The sequence below is a fragment of the Colossoma macropomum genome, unplaced genomic scaffold (assembly GCF_904425465.1).
Source record: "Colossoma macropomum unplaced genomic scaffold, Colossoma_macropomum, whole genome shotgun sequence".
NCBI lineage: Eukaryota > Metazoa > Chordata > Actinopteri > Characiformes > Serrasalmidae > Colossoma > Colossoma macropomum.
The window spans coordinates 29533972-29553600 of record NW_023494807.1 but is presented as its reverse complement, the minus strand read 5'-3'; the positions used below and the strand labels follow the sequence as shown (position 1 = coordinate 29553600).

General features: G+C 38.7%; 1 protein-coding gene across 1 annotated transcript in view; it reads right to left on the bottom strand.

The window, feature by feature from the left end:
• The window catches only part of scinlb (scinderin like b), a 37106-nt gene extending 18913 nt beyond the window's left edge, over positions 1 to 18193 (bottom strand). The window contains exons 1-5 of the mRNA XM_036555902.1: positions 18087 to 18193; positions 15787 to 15972; positions 8523 to 8677; positions 2245 to 2406; positions 1209 to 1358 (exon numbers count right to left, since the gene is read on the bottom strand). Coding sequence (XP_036411795.1) covers positions 1209 to 1358; positions 2245 to 2406; positions 8523 to 8677; positions 15787 to 15967 — 648 coding nt within the window. The 5' untranslated portion in view covers positions 15968 to 15972; positions 18087 to 18193. The remainder of the gene's footprint in view (positions 1 to 1208; positions 1359 to 2244; positions 2407 to 8522; positions 8678 to 15786; positions 15973 to 18086) is intronic.
• Between the last annotated feature and the right edge of the window lie 1436 nt (positions 18194 to 19629).

Below are 19629 nucleotides of genomic sequence, written 5' to 3'. Positions count from 1 at the left end.
TTTATGTTGCGGCCCGACCTAGACCGGGTCGTAACACTCTCATTAGGACCATAGACGACACATTCTCATTAGCAAACACCTCAAGAGCTCAATGCTATCAAGCCTACAGCCACAGAGCAAGTTTAGCTATAGACTATTTTCACACCATGTTTGTTAATGTGGAAGAGATTCCTAATGCACCAGTAATTCAACTGAACAGCCTCACCTGAGTTTCCACTCGATCAAGTATAAAAATGTTCAACTCGTCGCTCGTCATGTGTCACATTTAACGAGGTAGCTGAGTAAAACTGAGCTGTAGAGTGAAAACGGGCTGTACAGGACAGATCTACTCACACCTGTGATTAAAAATGCTCCAAGACAAACATTCATTCACTGCTGTGTTTAAAATCCTGGAGATGTTCGTCACAGAGGTTTGACTAAAACCCTGAGAAACTGACTCCTCTCCACTGCAGCTCAGTGATCAGTAACTGTACTGTAGAAATGCGATTCTGTGTCTCTGAGCTGGTTATAGTGTTCAGGGCTCTTGCTAATGTTGCTAATGTTTACATGGGCTGAGTAGGAAAAACTAAACCTGGTGGACTTTTTCTCCAGAATAAAGCGCAGTGAGTGCAGATCTGTTTAGGGATGTGTGACGTGGTGTTGAACATATTAATCCGCTCTGCTCCTTCTCCACTGTGCAAAACCCGTCCTCATGGTTCCGACTTGGATTTTTGCGGAATACGTTCCGCCGTCTAAATGCACCTGCTTTGACACTGAGATGCGCTTTCAGACGTGGGATCCATGGCTCCATTGCGGGATCCACACCGGCAGACGCGCAGATTCATACAGAGTCCAAATGTTTTTAAGTTTTGCGTGACGTGCTTTGACCACGTCAGACTAGCCTTTCTGCTCATGTTAGAGGACCTACCAGACACGCAAACTGCTCTTCTATTAGCCGCACTGAGGCCGAAGGACGTTTTTTGAGGGATGCTAAAAATCGGCAACCCTCTACTGCCGCTCTGTTAAACGGCGCACGGGCAGAAGTTCAATAACGCTACTATTTACAGCCGGATGTGACGACGCAGTGACTGAGAGTTAATGGTGTTTGTCTTCCAGCAAAAGTGAGTAGAGCTCAAAACATTGTCTTCCAAAACCATCTTATGTAGTGCAGCTCTATTCACTCCCTATAGTAATGTGTGCATCACAGAAATAAGAGGATTCTTCCTCACAGCAATAATCTCCTGTGGCTCCGCCTCCTCCTCCACCATGTGCAGCTTGGCTCTGCCGTTCCTCTCGTTGTCACGGATATCGATGGCCACCTGAGAGGCCTTCACCGTCTCAAAGCGGTTACACTCACTGCCTTTCCACTGATAGATGTCCTGCAAACATACAAGCCACATACGACACGTTGTTAGCAATGATTACTATAATAACCAGACGGGGAAAGTTGGAGAACGTATTTTAAGGTGGCTTGAAAAAGCGGTCGCTATGGAATCCCAGGTCACTGCAAATGTGTTGCTAGGCCAGTTTTATGTTATCCCAGGTTATTGCTAATGTGTTGCTAGGCTGTTTCTATGTTATCCCAGGTTATCGCTAAGGTGTTGCTAGGCCAGTGCTATGTTATCCCAGGTGGTTGCTAAGGTTGTTGCTAGGCCGTTGTTCTGGTATCCCAGTTGGTTGCTAAGGTTGCTGCTAGGTTGTTGCTATGTTATCCCAAGTACAAAAAACACAGAATAATAAAAATGACATTTACGTTAGACAGTCATCACTGGAACTGCATATTAATCTGGATATTTTCGATCAGCCAAGCCGCATTTGCTACTTCAGTTTTGAACTGGAGCTACGAGTAATGCAGGCTGATTAGCATTGTGCTAACTGCAAGCCTAAATCATCAGTCACTTGCCTCAAACCATGTGAAGTTGTTCAGTATCTCAAATAGACTTGATTATGTGATTTCTGACACTGTATGACTCACTGTTACATTTAAACATGGGCAAAAATATGTTAGCATAGCTACAAACTGTAGTAGCAGCAGCCATCTTGAAGCCTTAATGTTGACAGATTTTTTTGTGCTAAATTTTATATTTCAGTTCCTTTAACTGCAACTAAAACTACATTTTCATTCAGTAGATCTAATAACGATTTAAAGCATCAGCTCAAATGGTTTCTTATCACAATGTACACAGAAACCAGGCTAACACCACCTGCTAAGTGCAGGTCATTTTCTGCTATAGATGTTCAACTGTTAGACTCAGAAAACTGTACCTTGCCCAGATCTACGATGAAGCAGTCTCCCTTGTTGAAGCTGGCCCAGGAAAAGTCCACTTCAGTGGCTCTGATGACCCTTCTGCCCTTAACGTGCAACAAACGCTTCACATTCGCCTCATTGGTGACCACATGATGGAACCCCGATGCAACACCACCTTTCTGGAATGAGAAACAGGAGAAAAAGTGAATTAAAGGCGTGTGATTATATAATATACATTTTACTTCTTTGAAAAAAGGCGTATGAGGCTTAAAAACACAGCAACACTAGGGATGTAACAATATAGAAATTTCGTGATATCTGTTGTGGTTCTTGCACCACAGTGCAATGCAATTTTAATACAAAACGTAAAAAAATGGCAACATTCATTTTACATCTATGGCCAAAGTCTAAGTATCAAACAGACAGCAGCACCTGCTGAAAACATAAACTGTCCTTAACAGAGTTTACTCAAATTCCAAGTAGCTACACATTATAGTGATGAAAATTCCTAGATTATACCAAGTATTATACAACAGTTAGTTCCGGCCACGCAAGCTGATTGGTTGAGAAGCGTTCTAGAAGTTTTTTCACAAACACTCCATCACTCCGCTGAGATGCCGTTGCTAAGCAATGACTTTGACAGCTGTAGGAGACGCTCAAGCCATTTGAACGTTTTTACTTCTTACTTTGCCACAAGCAGAAAATGGACACTTCTAAGATCACATTTGACCGACAGCCGATTTGGTCAGACTCTGAAGATGAGACGACACTAAATTCCCAAACTGTCATCACCACTGAGCAGCTTTTCAGTCGGCAGCTGTGACAGAAGAACAACCTGGAATCAGCCAGAAATGAACCCAACACCATTCGCCAAACGTGTAGTCTGATCTTCAGAGTCTGACCAAATCGGACTGATCCATAAAACTGCCACAATATCAAGTTTAGCTCAGTTTTGTCAGTTTTTGCCAGATCAGTATTATTGTTGTTTTGTTCCAGCCAGTCTGTAAAGCATCTTACAGCCCGTTTAGTTTGGCGAATGGTGTTGGGTTCATTTCTGGCTGATTCCAGGTTGTTTAGCTGTTCTTCTGTCACAGCTGCCGACTGAGAAGCTGCTCGATGGGCGACTGAACGCCCTTAGTGTAAGGAGCTGGAGAATAAACTGCCTGCTGAGCAGCGAGTGGGCGGAGTTCGTTACTCTGACGTAGCAACAAGCTGCTCGTTAAGGAACTATAATTTGGTGAAGGAACTGCGAACATTAAAGCATATTAAACGCCGCGTTCACGGCCCAGTTTATTAATTTATTACTTTATTTTTTAAACTGTTGTATAAAAGCAATAGAACACTCGAGGAGTGTGTTATCGCCAATAACATCACGGCTGTGATGATCTACTGCAACCAAATCACAGCTGTGATGTTATTTCGTGATAACACACTCCCTCTCGTGTTCTATTGCTTAAATATCAGGTCGCCCAACAAATGGTTATAGCTGATTAATGCCTTACCATCAGCCTATTTCGCATAATGGAAATGTGTATTGATGTCGCTCCGCCCACAACTGGACAAGCCGTACAATCTAGCACGACATATATTCCTTTTCCACACTGCTATCTTACATTTTTTCTATATTTTCAGTGTTTTTGCTTTTTGAATATAGCGTGCAAACCATTTTTAGTCACTTCGATTGTCCAATTTTATTTTGAAAGCAATGTTAGACAGCCTAGTTAGTGTAGTGCCAACAACAGCCTGATTAACAGATTAGTCATGTATTTTTTTTTAACACTGTGCTCAGAGGAGTTACCAGAAATGAGAGTTAATGATGTTTACCGTCTAGCAAAAGTGACTAAAAAGGCTCAAAACACTGTTTTCAAAAAATCCTTCTGAATTGATTCTTTTGGAATCGACTCCCATCACTAGCGGCTAGACAAAATTGACATATCGTTTAAAATAAGTGGCGACAACTTAATTATATACTTATTAATGCTTCTTGAATCAGGTGTACTAAACACGGCTAATGTAACATACCAGCTAATACAGCTGAGGCACTAACTTTGAACCCACTTGAGAGAACTTATGTTGAAAAATGAAATGTTAAATAGACATAATTTATTATTATTATTATTATTATTATTATATTTATATATAACAAAGTTTTGGTGAGGATCCCCAAAGTGGTTTTATAATTGTATGCTATCTCATTTTAAACTTACCAGTATGGTTTATAGTCTGCTGTATCACATAGTATTATGATTATTCTGGTTGTTATGATCTTTCAGCGCTGAGGCTACAGGTCTGAATACTCCGATCAGGCATAACATTACGACCACCTCCTTGTTTCTACGCTGATTGTGCATTTTATCAGCTCCACTTACTATATAGGTGCACTGTGTAGTTCTACAATTACTGTGGTCCAGCAGCGACACTGAGGTGTTTAAAAACTCCAGCAGCACTGTTGTGTCTGATCCACTCAGACCAGCACAACACACACTAACACAGCACCACCACATCAGTGTTACTGCAGTGCTGAGAATGATCCACCACCCAAATAGTACCTGCTCTGTGAGGGTCCATGGGGGTCCTGACCACTGAAGAACAGGGTAAAAGGGGGCTAACAAAGTATGCAGAGAAACAGATGGACTACAGTCTGTAACTGTAGAACTACAAAGTGCACCTATATAGTAAGTGGAGCTGATAAAATGGACAATGAGCATAGAAACAAGGAGGTGGTCATAATGTTATGCCTGACCAGTGACTACTGGTGTGTCATTTTGCTAGACTTCTATTATCTTATTTTTGGAGATTTTAAATATTCAGTGGTATTTGCTGAATGCTGTGTTTTTGAACGGGCTGAATCTGGTTTTGAGCTGTTTATCTCTGAGTTGATGTGCTTGATGTTGATATGTGCTGTCCAGCTGTTTAGTCATGTGTTTTTGCCATATGCTCCATTGAGTCTGGTGGTCTGTCTATCATTTTAAACGTATAACATTTACAAAACAATAGTGTTTTAGTGTTTTATAAGCCGTCCCAGTTGGTAAAACTACACTGCACTATTGTTAAGGCAATTGATGAAAAAACAAAAATATATGGATTCACATTTTCAAACATATTTCTGTTTGTTCATTTTATTTCCGAACTATATCGTCGTGTCCAAAGAAAACCATGTATCTCCATTTTCATCGATTTTTATTTTTCTACATCATTTCAACACACCAGCTGTCCTTTACGCTGTGTGAACATTTCATGATAAATGGACCAATGGAAATGCTCTAAAATCACTTGGAATAAAATCTCTTTACAGTGACTTACACTGAAAGGTAAGAGTGGTTTTGCCTTCTTCTGTAAAGTTACTATTTTGGAGGTACTTGTTTTTCTTTGGACAGCGATGATATGTTGCACTTTTTTAAAACCCATGTTTCAGCTTGCCTTTTTCGCACTGAAGAAACTGCTGGTACAAAGCGGTGAATTAAAAACAGGCCCACTTTCTGCATTTCTTTGTCTTGGAGTTGCTGCGGTAACGGGACCGGCATGTTTGTGGTGGAAAGAATGTTGCATAACTGAAGTAATGAATGCCCTACACTCTTAAAAAGACGGCTCTTCCAGGGTTTTACACTAAAAAGAATGGCTCTATATAAAACCATGAGTTCGATATAGAATCATTTGCATGCTTAAAGGGTTCTTTGCATGGTGAAATGGTTCTTCAGATTGATGTAGAATGTGTTGTATATGTTTCTATACAGAACCTTTTTGAAAATGGTTCTATCTTGTACTAAAAAAGGGTTTTTCTATTGTCACGATGTCAATCTTATAACAGTAGAAAAAAGCTTTTATATAAAACACATTCTTCATGAATCCGAAGAACCATTTCACCATGCAAAGAACCATTTAAGCATGCAAGTGGTCCTATATAGAACCCACGGTTCTAAACAAAAATTCTCTGTACTAAAAACTCTGGTACAACCACTTTTTTAAGAGTGTATAGTTGTTCCTTTTCCTGGTTTTAATCATGCTAGTAAAAGTCAAGCTAATCAGACTCTGATGGCTGGTCCGGATCTGCGGAACAGGAACCAAGACTAAAACGTGCAGAGAACACACAAGCACTGTACCTGTCTTTCTGGTTGTAGCTGGCACTCCCTTCAGTGCTGAAGCACATTTTACAGAAAAGCAGAAAGTGTTTTAGCCTCAGCCTCTTTTCATTTTCTACACTGGATTTACATTATTCCAGGTTTTCCAGGCTACATGACGATACAGCGAGCTTCCTTATCCAATCCCACCTTCACTGTCCTTACTGCCTCGCACTTGTTATAGAACTTCAGAATTCTACTGTATAACTATACAGAAATTTATTATATTACTATATAACTTACTATATTACCTATGTATACTAACTAATGTGTTACCTCACAATGCAGCTTTATAATAACGCATTACTGTGATTTTATCACGGAAAGGGTGTTCTTAGGCACGACGCCAAGATGAATCTACATAATACATAAAATATTGTAAAATACACAATTTTTTAGAAAATAATTGAAGTTATTATTAATAATAATCGACATCAACAAGAATTCCGCCAAGAAATGTAGCTCCCTTCGAGTATGGCATTGTTGCCAAGCAACTATGGACCGCTGAATGAAGAGAACGTTCAGTCGCCCATCGCTGTATATTCCAGTAATTTCATGATTTTTTAAAACTTTTTTGTTGTATAACCATGAACATATAATAACACAGCATTGTTTAATGCAAAACCTTCGCTTTATAAGTACTTTTTGGTCACCAAATTACCACCGCGAGTCTCATTTAGCACCAATCCAGCGGCGCCCTCTTCTCACGCTGGGGCTGAATCTCAAACAGCTCCCTGCTCCCTACATAGTGCACTACGTAGGAGTTTAACTACTGGATCCTGCAGCCCAACAGAGCAAAATACAGCTAAGAAACAGTCATTTGGGACTCAGACACATCCACACTCGATAAATGATGCACTGTTTGTCTGTAGAGGCTAGAATTACTAAACTTTCATATCAAGCACACTATTTAGGGAGTACAGAGCCGTTTGGGATTCAGCCTGGGTTTGACGCTACTTCTGACTAAAATACGGACATTTGAAGTGTGTAAGTCATTCAAGTGACATTTTCAGACTTTTATACTGCTGTTTTACAGTAAATCATACTATAAGTGCTTTAATTCAAACCTGTAATATTAATGATGAAGGTGTTTAGGCTGTTGGCTCTTTTAGACTGTTAGATATCTGACCAGCCGAGTTCTAGTTAAGAACATAAGTCAAAAGTTTAAACAAAAAACAGGTTCTTACTTCGTCAGTGCACTCAGTCCTCCATGCGAGCAGCATTAGAGTCAAATATGATTTTATTAACAGCACAAGGGTTTTTTTGTGCCATGGTGTAGTTGTTGTGAGGTGGTCATAGGAAGGGTATATCATGAATTTTACAACAGCTTGAAAGCATCTCAGCCAATCAGATTTTAGGACCGGAATGATCCGTTGTATAACTGTGCACAATTCAATTATATTACTACAGAACTACAGACGTCCGCAAAAGTTTTGGCACCCTGGTCAAAGTACATGTGTGTTGTTGATTTTCTAAGTGACAATAAGTTAACACATCCTCTACTGAGAACACACTTAAATATGCAATATTTTTGCAAATTTTAGGGCACAATTAATTTTTTTTTATGTTTTTGTGTTTTATTTTTTTGGAATTGTGCACTAAAAATGTCAGAACTGTGTTCCTTGCAGAGAATGTTTTAGTTTATTATCATTTAAAAAACCAACCAAAAATACAATTTGACCAGGGACACCCAAACTTTTACCCAAGACCACATATGTAACTTCACTATATCACTTTTGAGAGGAGACGTTACTGTAAATAGAGTTAGGCTTGAGGTTTTTACCACAGAAAAAAAAAAAAATGTAAAAGAACATAAAAGTAAAGAGAAATGAATCTGGCTTTGCTGGATTTTGAGGTTTGGAAGTGGCTCCAATTCTATTAAACTGTGAACATAATTGCTTTGGGTTCAGTATTAGATAAAGTACAACCATCTAACTGGATTTGGATTTGTAGAAGTCTGCTTTGCACCAATGTCCTCCGAGAAAATTTGCTATACAGATAAAAGTGAACGAAACTGGTTGACACTGCATAAAGTTATATATATATATATATATATGTACGTACATATATATATATATATATATATATATATATATATATATATATATATATATATACTATTAAGTCCTGCAATTTGTACGGAATGATACTCTGTGAAAGAGCCATTTGATTCCCACCTTATACTTGATCCCTGATTTAAAGTAGCCCTGGAAAGTGAGGGACTCGTAATTCTGGACCTCACGGTACTGCACTGGTTTCCCACCGAAGTAGTCGTCCAGCTGGGTGGAAAAGATGGCAGCTGCTCCACTTTCATCCTGAGAACATTCCTCCCCTAACATTGAAAATTAGCAGAAAACAGAGGCGAATTACTACATTCAGTACACACATTTGTTAGTGCACTCTTACATCTCTGAAACGGTAACTTTACAGAAAAAAGGAAAACAACAGTCTTAACATCTGTTTTTGTGATTTAACCTCCTGAGCTCTCTTTGTTGGTACACTGCTCAAATCCTCACCCCCAACCAGCTGACCGAGAGCATTAGAAGAGCCCCAACACTGGACAAAACGCTCCTGTCTGAGCAGCTTTTGGCTCAGTTTAAAACACTGTTAACACTGTTTTAACCATGTGTTTGATTTCTATTCTCATTTTTATTTTTTTTTTTAAAACTCTATTTTCTCATTTGTAAAGCACTTTGAATGACAGGAGTGTATGAAAGGTGCTGTATAAATAATCCTGCCTTGGCCCAAAACTAGTGAACTTCAGTTTCATAGCAGATAATAAATATACAGAACAATTCTTAAGAATTACTGAATATTGTACAGTAGTTACAGAATAATTCAAAGTATTAATAAAATGGTTTATAGTAGTTATTATATAATGTATAGCAGTTACTGAATCATTTATAGAGATTAATGAAGAATTTATAGTGTTTACTGAGTAATTTATAATAGTTACTGAATAATTCATAGTTGTAGTTACTAAGTAATTTATACTCAATACTAAATAATTCATAGTTGTTACTGAATAATGTGTAGTTTATGAATCATTCATAATAGTTACTGGATAATTTATAGTAGTTACTGAATAATTTATTGCATTTACAGAAATTATTTGCAGTAGTTACTGAGTAATTTATAGTAGATACTGAAAAATTCATAGTAATTACTGAGTAATTTATAGCAGATACTGAATAATTCATAGTAGATACTGAATAATTCATAGTAGTTACTGAGTAATTTATTGCAGTTACAGAAATAATTTGCACTAGTTACTGAGTAATTAGTAGTAGATACTGAATAATTCATAGTAGTTACAGAATAAATCATAGTTTTTAATGGATAATAAGTCTTAAAACGCTGTGTTGAAAATGTCTTAGTAGACTTTTGAAGCACATTGAAGGAGTTTCACAGAACTGCACAGAACTGGCCTCCAACTTACTGGCAACAATAAAGCATCAGAGACATAAGGAGACCTGCCAGCACACTCCCCCGAGACCCCCTGCCTGGATCTGTTTATAGAGCTTTAAGAACCAAATGGAAACCCTGAGAAACTACACAGAGCGAGTTAGGAGTCTTTCCACTCCAGGAACTCTAGTAACCCCATGTTTTTCTGGATTTAACTGAATAACTGAAAACTGTTAAGGTAGCCAATAATTGCTTCAATACCACTGAGTACTCATTACATGTAACTCATGAAACCTCAGTCCCTAAGAAGCCACTCGGTGAGCCAACAAGTGCGCTGATTGCGTGTCTAGATTACATTCTGTACGCACTTTATTGACGTCAGCACTTCCTAAAGAGCTGCAATCCATTGTGGTCAGTAAATGCACCAACTTCCAGCACCTCACACTCAGTTCTGGCTTAAGCCACGTCCATTTTCGACTTGTAATTTAAAAGGAGGAATCAAGCAGAACTTAAAGAAAAGATATAATACAGTGGTTAATGGGCTGCTGCCCAATCAGCTACTATGCAGTGGATGCAGTTACTGTTCACTGGTTGTTGTTGTTGTTGTTGTTACATGCTGCCTGTAATTGGTCTAAATCAGTCTTTTTATGATCCATGCAGGTGTTCAGTGTTCTGGAAGTGCTTATCATACCAATCATATACAACCCCATTTCTAAAAATGTTGGGACGCTGTGCAGAATGTAAATAAAAATAGAATGCAATGATGTGCAAATCATGTAAACCATATTTTTAAAGGAAAATACTACAAAGACAACATATTAAAATGTTGAAACTGAGAAATTTTATAGTTTTTTGAAAAATATATGCCCATTTTGAATTTGATGCCAACAACACATTCCAAAAACGTTGGGACAGAGGCATGTTTACCTCTGTGTTTCATCACCCCTTCTTTTAACAAACTCTGTAAGTGTTTGGGAACTGAGGAGGCACTGCTGTAGTTTTGAAAGTGAAATGTTTTCCTGTTCTTGTTTGATACAGGATTTCAGCTGCTCAACAGTTCAGGGGCTCATTTGTTGTATTTTTCATTTCATAATGCACCAAATGTTATCAGTGGTGACAGGTCTGGACTGCAGGCAGGCCAGTTTAGCATCCAGACTCTTTTACTATGGAGCAATGCTGTTGTAAAACATGCGGAATGTGGTTTGACATTGTCTTGCTGAAATAATCAAGGCCTTTCCTGAAAAAGATGTCTGGATGGCGGCACATGTTGGCAAAACCTGTACATATCATTCAGCATTAATGGTGCCTTCACAGATGTGCCAGTCACCTATACGATGTGCACTAATGCACCCATATAGCATCATGAATACTGGCTTTTGAACTGTGCACTGATAAAAAGCTGAATGGTCTTTAGCCCGGAGAACACAGTGTCCATGATTTCCAAAAAGAATTTCAAATGTTGATTCGTTGGACCACAGGACACTTTTCCACTTCCCCTCAGTCCATTTTAAATGAACTCAGGCCCAGAGAAGGTGGCAGCATTCCTGGATCCTGTTTATAAATGATTTCTTACTTTGCATTTTAGAGTTTTAATTAGCATTTGTGGATGCAGTGATGAACTAAGTTCACAGACAGTGTTTTTCAGAAGTGTTCCTGAGCCCATGCAGTGATTTACACTACAGAATCATGTCTGTTTTTAATGCAGTGCCATCTGAGGGCCCAAAGATCATGGCCAGCAAGTACTTGTTGTCAGCCTTGTCCCTTACATACAGAGATTTCTCCAGATTCTCTGCATCTTTTAATGTTATTATGTACTGTAGATGATGAAAAGCAAAAGTTCTTTGCTATTTTGTGTTGAGAAACGTTATTCTTTAATTGTTGCACTATTTGGTGAACCCCTCCTCATCTTTACTTCTGAAAGACTCAGCCTCTCTGGGAAGCTCTTTTATACCCAGTGATGTTACTGACCTGTTACCAATTAACCGCCAGGTGTTTTTTTTTAGCATTACACAACTTTACCAGCCTTTTGCTGCCCCCATCCCAACTGTTTTGGAATGCGTTGTTGGCATCAAACTCAAAATGGACAAATATTGTTTCAAAAAACAATAAAATTTCTCAGTTTAACATTTGATATGTTGTCTTTGTACTATTTTCAATGAAATATAGAGTTTAAATGATTTGCACATCATTGCATTTTGTTTTTATTTACAATTTGCACAGCGTCCCAACTTTTTTGGAAATGGGGTTGTACTCATATAATATACACTCTCATTATATAAATGCATCTCTTGATGTAATCGCTCACAATAATAATAGCATCATCAAATTCCCCACCTTTTTGCAGGATTGCTCTGTATTAACGTGGTAATCTCCCTATAGGTTAAAGCAGTGGGGTTAAAGGGGATCGGAAATTTTTCAAAAAACTTTTTGCAGAATTCAGTGGTTTAATGTGAAACGGTTCAGTGCAGAGAAACTTATAGACTCAGATTCCTTTACAGTGGTGGAACCAGAAGTCGCAATGTCTACAACACAAAAATAGCTATGGATTTTTTCTGGACTATTTTGCCTTACAAGCCCTCTCAATGTCTCACAATGTCTCAGACGTCAGGCAGCATATTCATAACCATTTCATGTAATTTTTTTTTGTGAGGGAGCTTTCAGAGGTGGACGTCTGGTTCACCACCACTGTGAACAATTCCGACTCGGTAAGTTTCTCTAGAAACACCAAACTGCTCACACCAAACCGCTCTGAATGACTGTTTACATCAAAACCATTTCATTTTAGAGATTTTTTTTGAAAACACTGATTAAATTCCTCTTTAATTTGGGGGGTGGGGCATTAATCATAAACCATAAAGCATTAATCATAAACCATAAATCATAAAGTTCATCTCTTGGAATCTCTTGGAACATCATCAAACACTAAACCGCATGAACACAACTCCAGAAGAAATTCTGCTTTCTGCTCTGCAGAGCTGTAATGACTAAGCTGCTGAACGAGACCATCTGGATGAGGTCTAGTGGTGGCTGTTATGATTGGTATGTTAAGCGCATCAAAAGAAAGACAGCTCATCTCATGGGAAGGAGTTCGGTACTAGACAAAAAAAGGAAAATTACTCTTCAGTTGATTAGGGTCATGCTCTGAGGGTGTGTCACTGAGCAGCAGTTGCACAAACCCGCAGGTTAGCATACTTTTTTGTGCTTTTCCTGCTTTAACACGGCCTCTTTATCTCTATAATGGGCTGTTAATGAGCTGATTCGTTAATCAGGTGTGTTGAGAGCAGGGAAAACAGTAGAAAGTGCAGGACCAGAGTGGAGAAACGCTGCTTAAGCATAAGCTGACCAAAACTATGTGCTATAAATGTTAACAAGCATGAGAAAACAGCGTAAGATACAGGCCTGTCACGAATACCTTCTCAAAAATAAAAGACCCTAAATTGTTCCTGGCCTGGATGTATGGCTGTAAGAACATAAAACCTTTTATTGGTACAGAACATTTGTATTACTTAGAGGTTCATTAAACTTTAAAAATGTTCTTCATACTCGCACGTCATTAACAAACATGGTTCTGCAAAGAAACATACACAGAAAGGTTGTTTAGGGAACCAAAAATGGTTCTCCTATAGCATCACTATCTTTTACGGATCCCCTAAGGGGCCATGGTTAAAAAAGCGTGTACATACAATTACGCTCCCTCACAATGATTTTGCAAAGCCTCGCAATTATTTTGCATTCCCTTGTAACACAAAACTATTACAAGGAAATGCAAACATGCAATGCAATGTTGGGTTTGGCGAGTAGAACGTTACCTGCCTGACTGCACTGGGCCAGCTGTAAAGTTTGGTAGAGGAGGGATGATGATATGGGGCTGTTTTTCAGGGGTTGGTCTAGAAGCCTCAGTTCCAGTGAAGGGAAATCTTAATGCTTCAGCAGAACAAGACATTTTGGACAATTGTACACTTCCAACTTTGTGGGAACAGTTTGGGGAAGAACCTTTCCTGTTCCAGCATGACTGAGCCCCAGTGCACAGAGCAGCTCCACAAAGGCCTGACTGGGTGAGTTTGGTGTGGAAGAACTTGACTGGCCCTCACAGAGCCCTGACCTCAACCCCTTTGGGATGAACTAGAATGGAGATTGTGAGCCAGGCCCTCTCGTCCAACATCAGTGTCTGACCTCACAAATGCTCTTCTGGATAAACAGGCAAAAATTTCCACAGAAACTCTCCAAAATACTTTAGAAATCTTCTCAGAAGAGTGGATGCAAAGGGGGACGAACTCCATATATATATATATAGATAGATAGATAGATAGATATAGATATAGACATATAGATAGATATAAACACACAATGGCACTTTGTAGACACACACAATGGCACTTTAGGGGCTCTATGCCCTTGTTTATTTTTAGAAGTCAACGCAATTAAAAAGAAAATCTATTAAATTGCACATTCTATTTTGTTTAACAGAGTCTGGCTGCTCAATTAACCTTCCAAATAAGTAATAAATCAATTGATTAATGATACAGTCGATAATGACAGCCCTACTAAGATACATCCCTCAGCTCCAGCTGTGAGTATAAACACAGTATTAACACTGAAGCACTTCAGAACACATCAGCTGTCTTTAGCTGAAGAATGACAACACTGAGTATGTCTGATATCTGAACATTCTGTACAGAGAAAACCACATCCTTCCTCATCGAACTGAGGTAACACAAAAAAGGCAGGACAGTCCATCATCTGTTAAAATGTTAAAGAGGAACTACACAAGCATCTCAACTGCAGCAGGACCAGCTATGAATTTACTGAAAGCACTATAAACACCTAATGTATTTAAAAAACGGAGGGTGTGGAGTTGTGCTTGCACCACTGAAAACTACCCTGGCACTTGTCAGAGGTGTAAATGCATATATTTATTTTTTTTTGTACATATTTTTAGGTTCAATGCAATTTTCAATTCTGAGGCCAAGATTCAATCCTATCTTTTACATTTCATTTGTTAAAAATGTCTCCGTCGTAATTATGTACTATACAGATTGGCTTGGCCTGTGAAAAAAGACAATTTATTTTAAAACTGCCTGCAAAGTAGCACATCCTTCCAAAATAATGATCTTATAAAACAGTGGAATTGAGCTATTAACAATACAAACATATCGCTGCTGTCAGAACAAAACCTCGTATCTCCAAAATAATAACTTTACAGGAGAAGCAAAAAACATACTTTACTTTTAAAGTAAGTCAATGGAACCAGACATTTTTTCAAGTATTTTTGAGCTGTTTCTTTTGGTTGTTTCATCATGAAATTTACACACAATGTAAAGGACAACAACCATTTTCAAATTATGTCAAAAACTGAAAAACAACAAAAATGGAGATACAAGGTTTTGTTCAGACAGCAGCGATATATTTGTCCTCAAAAAAAGGTGGCAAACGTGGGACCTTTGGAAGACGGCGAGGGACTTGTCTGCAATACTGTTTTAAATTTGAATTACAATTTATTCTTTCAGATTTTTCGATATTACATTGAAACTGCCGCACCTTTACCAACTGTTGTTGTTTACACTTCAAGACCTCTTCAAAAGCACTTACACATTAGTTTAACAGTAACTGCTAATAATTCATAGCTAAATAGATCATTTATAGCAGTTATTGAACATTTATAGTACTAACTAAATCATTATTTGCAGTTACTGAATAATTATTTGCAGTTACTGAACAATTCACTGCAGACACTGAATGTCAGAGCAGTTTCGAAATAATTCAGTGTAGATACTGAATATTTCAAAGTAGTTAATTAATAATAATTACTGAATAATTCGTAGTAGATATTGAATAATTCTTCAGATTTAATGAATAATACACAGAATACTTTAAATAATTAATAGTAGTTACTGAATAATAAATGTAATTAATATAAACAGCAATATCAGCAACTGAATAATAAGGCTGCAGTTCATTTACTCTTTAACTCTGGTCAAGCCAAACCAACGACCTAGAAGCAAAGCTGAAAACAATGAGCAGAGCTGCGTGACTCACCCAGCCACATGTGGATGCAGTAGGAGGGGGCTCGGGTGGTGTACAGCAGCAGGTAGGCGTCTCCGGTGTAGAAGTTGCCGTAGAGGTTCTTGGGAACAGGCTTGAGGTCCAGGTTCTCGATGCGCCAGATCATCAGACCAGGCTCCTTCCCTGCTGCCTCAAACTCCTTATGGGTCACCATGATGACTGGATCACAGACAGGAAAGGGTTCAACGTTTCAGTGCATGACTAGGAATATAATTTTCCAGGCACCCCACGATTCAATATGATTTCCATGTGAAGCTATATTGCATTTTTATATTTTTGAGCTATATTTTGTTTTATTACACACTTCTATAACCTAAGAATAGCTCAGTTTGCATTGAAGTCCCTGTAGTTACTGAATAATAAGCTTTAGTATGTAATAAACCTGGGATTATAAGAGGTTACAGGAAAGTAACAATAAACTTAATGAACCATCTGGTGAAGACTTAAGAGCATTCTGGAGGATTTTTCTGTCTCTGCTTGTACTGTAATATTGAATATGATCCTCTGAGCAGCCATCATAAACTAAATGGACTCCTAGAGCATTTTACACGAAAATATGTAATAAACAATGTGCAATAAAAGTAAGAGATATCATCCATAGAGGACTACAGCAATAACAGCATGTTGATCAGGGTTGTATTCATGCTATTAGTGAAAATGAGCCTGCAGCTTTAACATGGACTCATGCATAAGGCGAAGAAGGCCTTGGGGGCATTTACAATCCAGCTATGCCCATCAGGCAGCCTTAATGCATCTGATGATGTAATGCTCTGGACAGAGGGAAATGTTGCTCAGAGAATTTAGGAAGACCTGATTAATAACCTCATATAATATAATCGCACACCTGTAAGAAACTGCTTTGAAGTGGTGAAGGAAGTGGTGAAGGAAGTTCATTAAAGGGCCCATATCTTGGAACACTGGATTTTTGTTTGTTTGTTTTTTTTAAAAAGACTTTGATATTGTCGGCAAACATTGATCAATTCTCAGTTCATATTTAGAAAACTAAACTCCAAAAACATCCCATCTGGAATTAACTGTTTGGTGATGTCCACCCATTTGGCCTACAGCAGCTTAGCCCCTCCCATTCATGTTCACGTTGAAGTTATAAGCAATCTTTCCTTCTGCTGCCTTTTGAATGAGGAACCTTTCTAAAATACGGGGCAGCCAATCAGAACAGAGCTCGTTTACATGCATTAGTCTTAAAGGCACAGTACCAAAAACAGCCTAAGGGGAGGTAACGATGGAAAATGTTCATATAAATATGAATTATGACTTACATGAACCCACACAAACATCATAAATGCAAAAAACACAGGGCAAATGTAGCATACGGGCCCTTTAAATCAACCACCAGTCTTTTAAATGAGATCAGAGTCTGAGGCACTTATGAGAAGCTATAATCTTGGCTGTTGATGCTGCAGCTTGCTTTCTCAGTTGTCTCTGTATTGATGTACACATTTGTTCTATTTATAAGTTTAAATATGCTACAGATTCAGCTTGACGTGTATTGCATGACTGTCAGCTTCCTGCTAATAACCACTTCTTGGTTTCAGTCACCATATGAAAAGGTTTAATGTCCTCTTCAGTGTTTCCCTACATGCACCAAACATCAGCATTAGGATAAAGGAGCTGGATTACAGTTACAGCTCTCATAAATCAGTAATATGCGAGTTTTTTTATGGCAAAAACAGGGGCGAATAAAACATTTTAAGCTTTTAACCAAAGATAAATTAGTTTGGAAGCTGATTTAAACCATTTCCACCAGCGTAAACTGCAAAGCGAGGCTAAATTTTCGAATTCTCCGTTCCACCTTAAATGGTGCAGCAGTTCCATTGGGGCGCCTGAGGCGCCCCAATGGAACTGCTGCACCATTTAAGGTGGAGCGGAAAATTCGAACAAGACGCTGCAACTTTAGCTTCTTAACAGCGAAAAAAAGTGTGGAAAAACACTTTTATATCCCAGCTAGTGACCAGAACACGACGTCTGCTTTCACATTCACATCTGGACGGCAAGAAACTTGGACTTTGAATAGCACCTAGCTGGCAAATGCCAGCATTCCTGGCAGGAAAGTGCATTTAACCTACTTTTCCCTTTAATAGCATGTAAACATAAACTGGATTATTACTCCAGACGGGCTGGAACAGTCTTCCCATTCATTTCTTTGTGCCCAGCGACATAAAAACCAATGCAAAGTCAATGCAAAACCAAAACCCAAATCAAATCCAGTTTATACTGGACAAGAATGACGCAATAAAACAAAAGCAAAGCCTTACTTGGATGTTGAGAAGGTTGCAGAGAGTAGTAGAGCAGTTCTCCAAGCAAAGCTGCTGGCAGAGTGTTGGTGGAGTTTCTCCTGCACACAGACACAGATGGAGGGGGCTGGGTCTGTTAGCTTTGGCAGGGCTGTGTCAGTGGTGTGTGTGTGTAGAGGCCTCTACTGAGCTTTGGTGCATTTACAGTGTCATAACTGGATAAACAATTGAAAATGATCACAATCAGATGTTCATTTGGATTCACTGCAGGCTTCATACATTGTTTCACTGATGTGGTTAAGCCTAGATGCACTACAGGATTATCAGATGAGGACATCACCACTGACAGGCCCATACAGTCATTTACTTGAAGTTTAGCCCCGCCCATTCATGCTGAAGTTATAAACAGTGTTTCAGCCTGGACTGCTTTTTGAATAAGGGGCAGCCAATCTGACTAGTGGTCATTTATATATGTCAGTCTTAAAGGCACAGCAACTGTTTAATTCCAAGGGACTTAAAGAGGTCGGTCATGTAAAAATGAATTATTTTTGATGTGTAACCCCACACAAATGTTACAAGGGCTCATCAGGGGAAAAACACAATACATGAAAAATGGACGATATGGACTCTTTAAGAAAACTGAACAACAATTAAAGCCAAAACCTTCTCAAAGTTGTCATAAAACAATGCCTCAGACATCAGGCAGTGAATTCATGACCATTTCATATAATACATTTTCTGTGAGGGAGCTTTTAGAGGTGGACGTCTGGTTCCTATCACCACCACTTAATTATAACTGTGGTATATTCATGCTATTTATTTAATTCATGTGGAAATGATGTGCACATTTTAATCAAGTAAAATCAACGCATTACATACAAAATGTGGACGTATATAAAAAAAAAGCAGGCTAACATGCAATACTAGGCCACATCTAACACAAATATTCGGCTGGCTAGACTGAGTCTATGTTAATTGAAGCTGACAAGCAGGTAGCTGGTGCACAGGGATAGTTAATCTTGCTCCAGTATGCATGGCACTCAGATGATGTCGTCCCACCCTTTCACCCACCCATAGGCAAACAAACCACACAGGGCTCCTCACTCTCTTACGTTCTCACAGGTTAAACAACACATCCTGTAACAGTAGAGGGGATTTTTAAGAGAACTAAGAATAGTGCTGGTTCTCTGGTCTCAGTCTGTAGAGGTGTTGCTGTAAATAAATGGTAGCAATGAGCAGAGAATATGAACTGGACTTAGCACTCACGTTAACATACAGAGAGAGGAAATTTAGCCACTTCTGTTTTTGCTATTTAATATACTTCCAGTGCATGTATTTAGTTCAAATGCACATACATAATGGCTTTTGGCTTCATCCTTACAAATATGAACAAATAGGGAAGTATTCATAACTGCAAAGACAGGTTTAACAAAAAATCCTAACTGACAGGGAAACTATTCAAACACCACAGTAACAGTGTACTTTGTTGCAAAGCCATTCTCCTCTACAAACAATCCTCATTTCTCCCTCTGATGGACTCGCAGTTTCAAAGTCCTCCATAAAT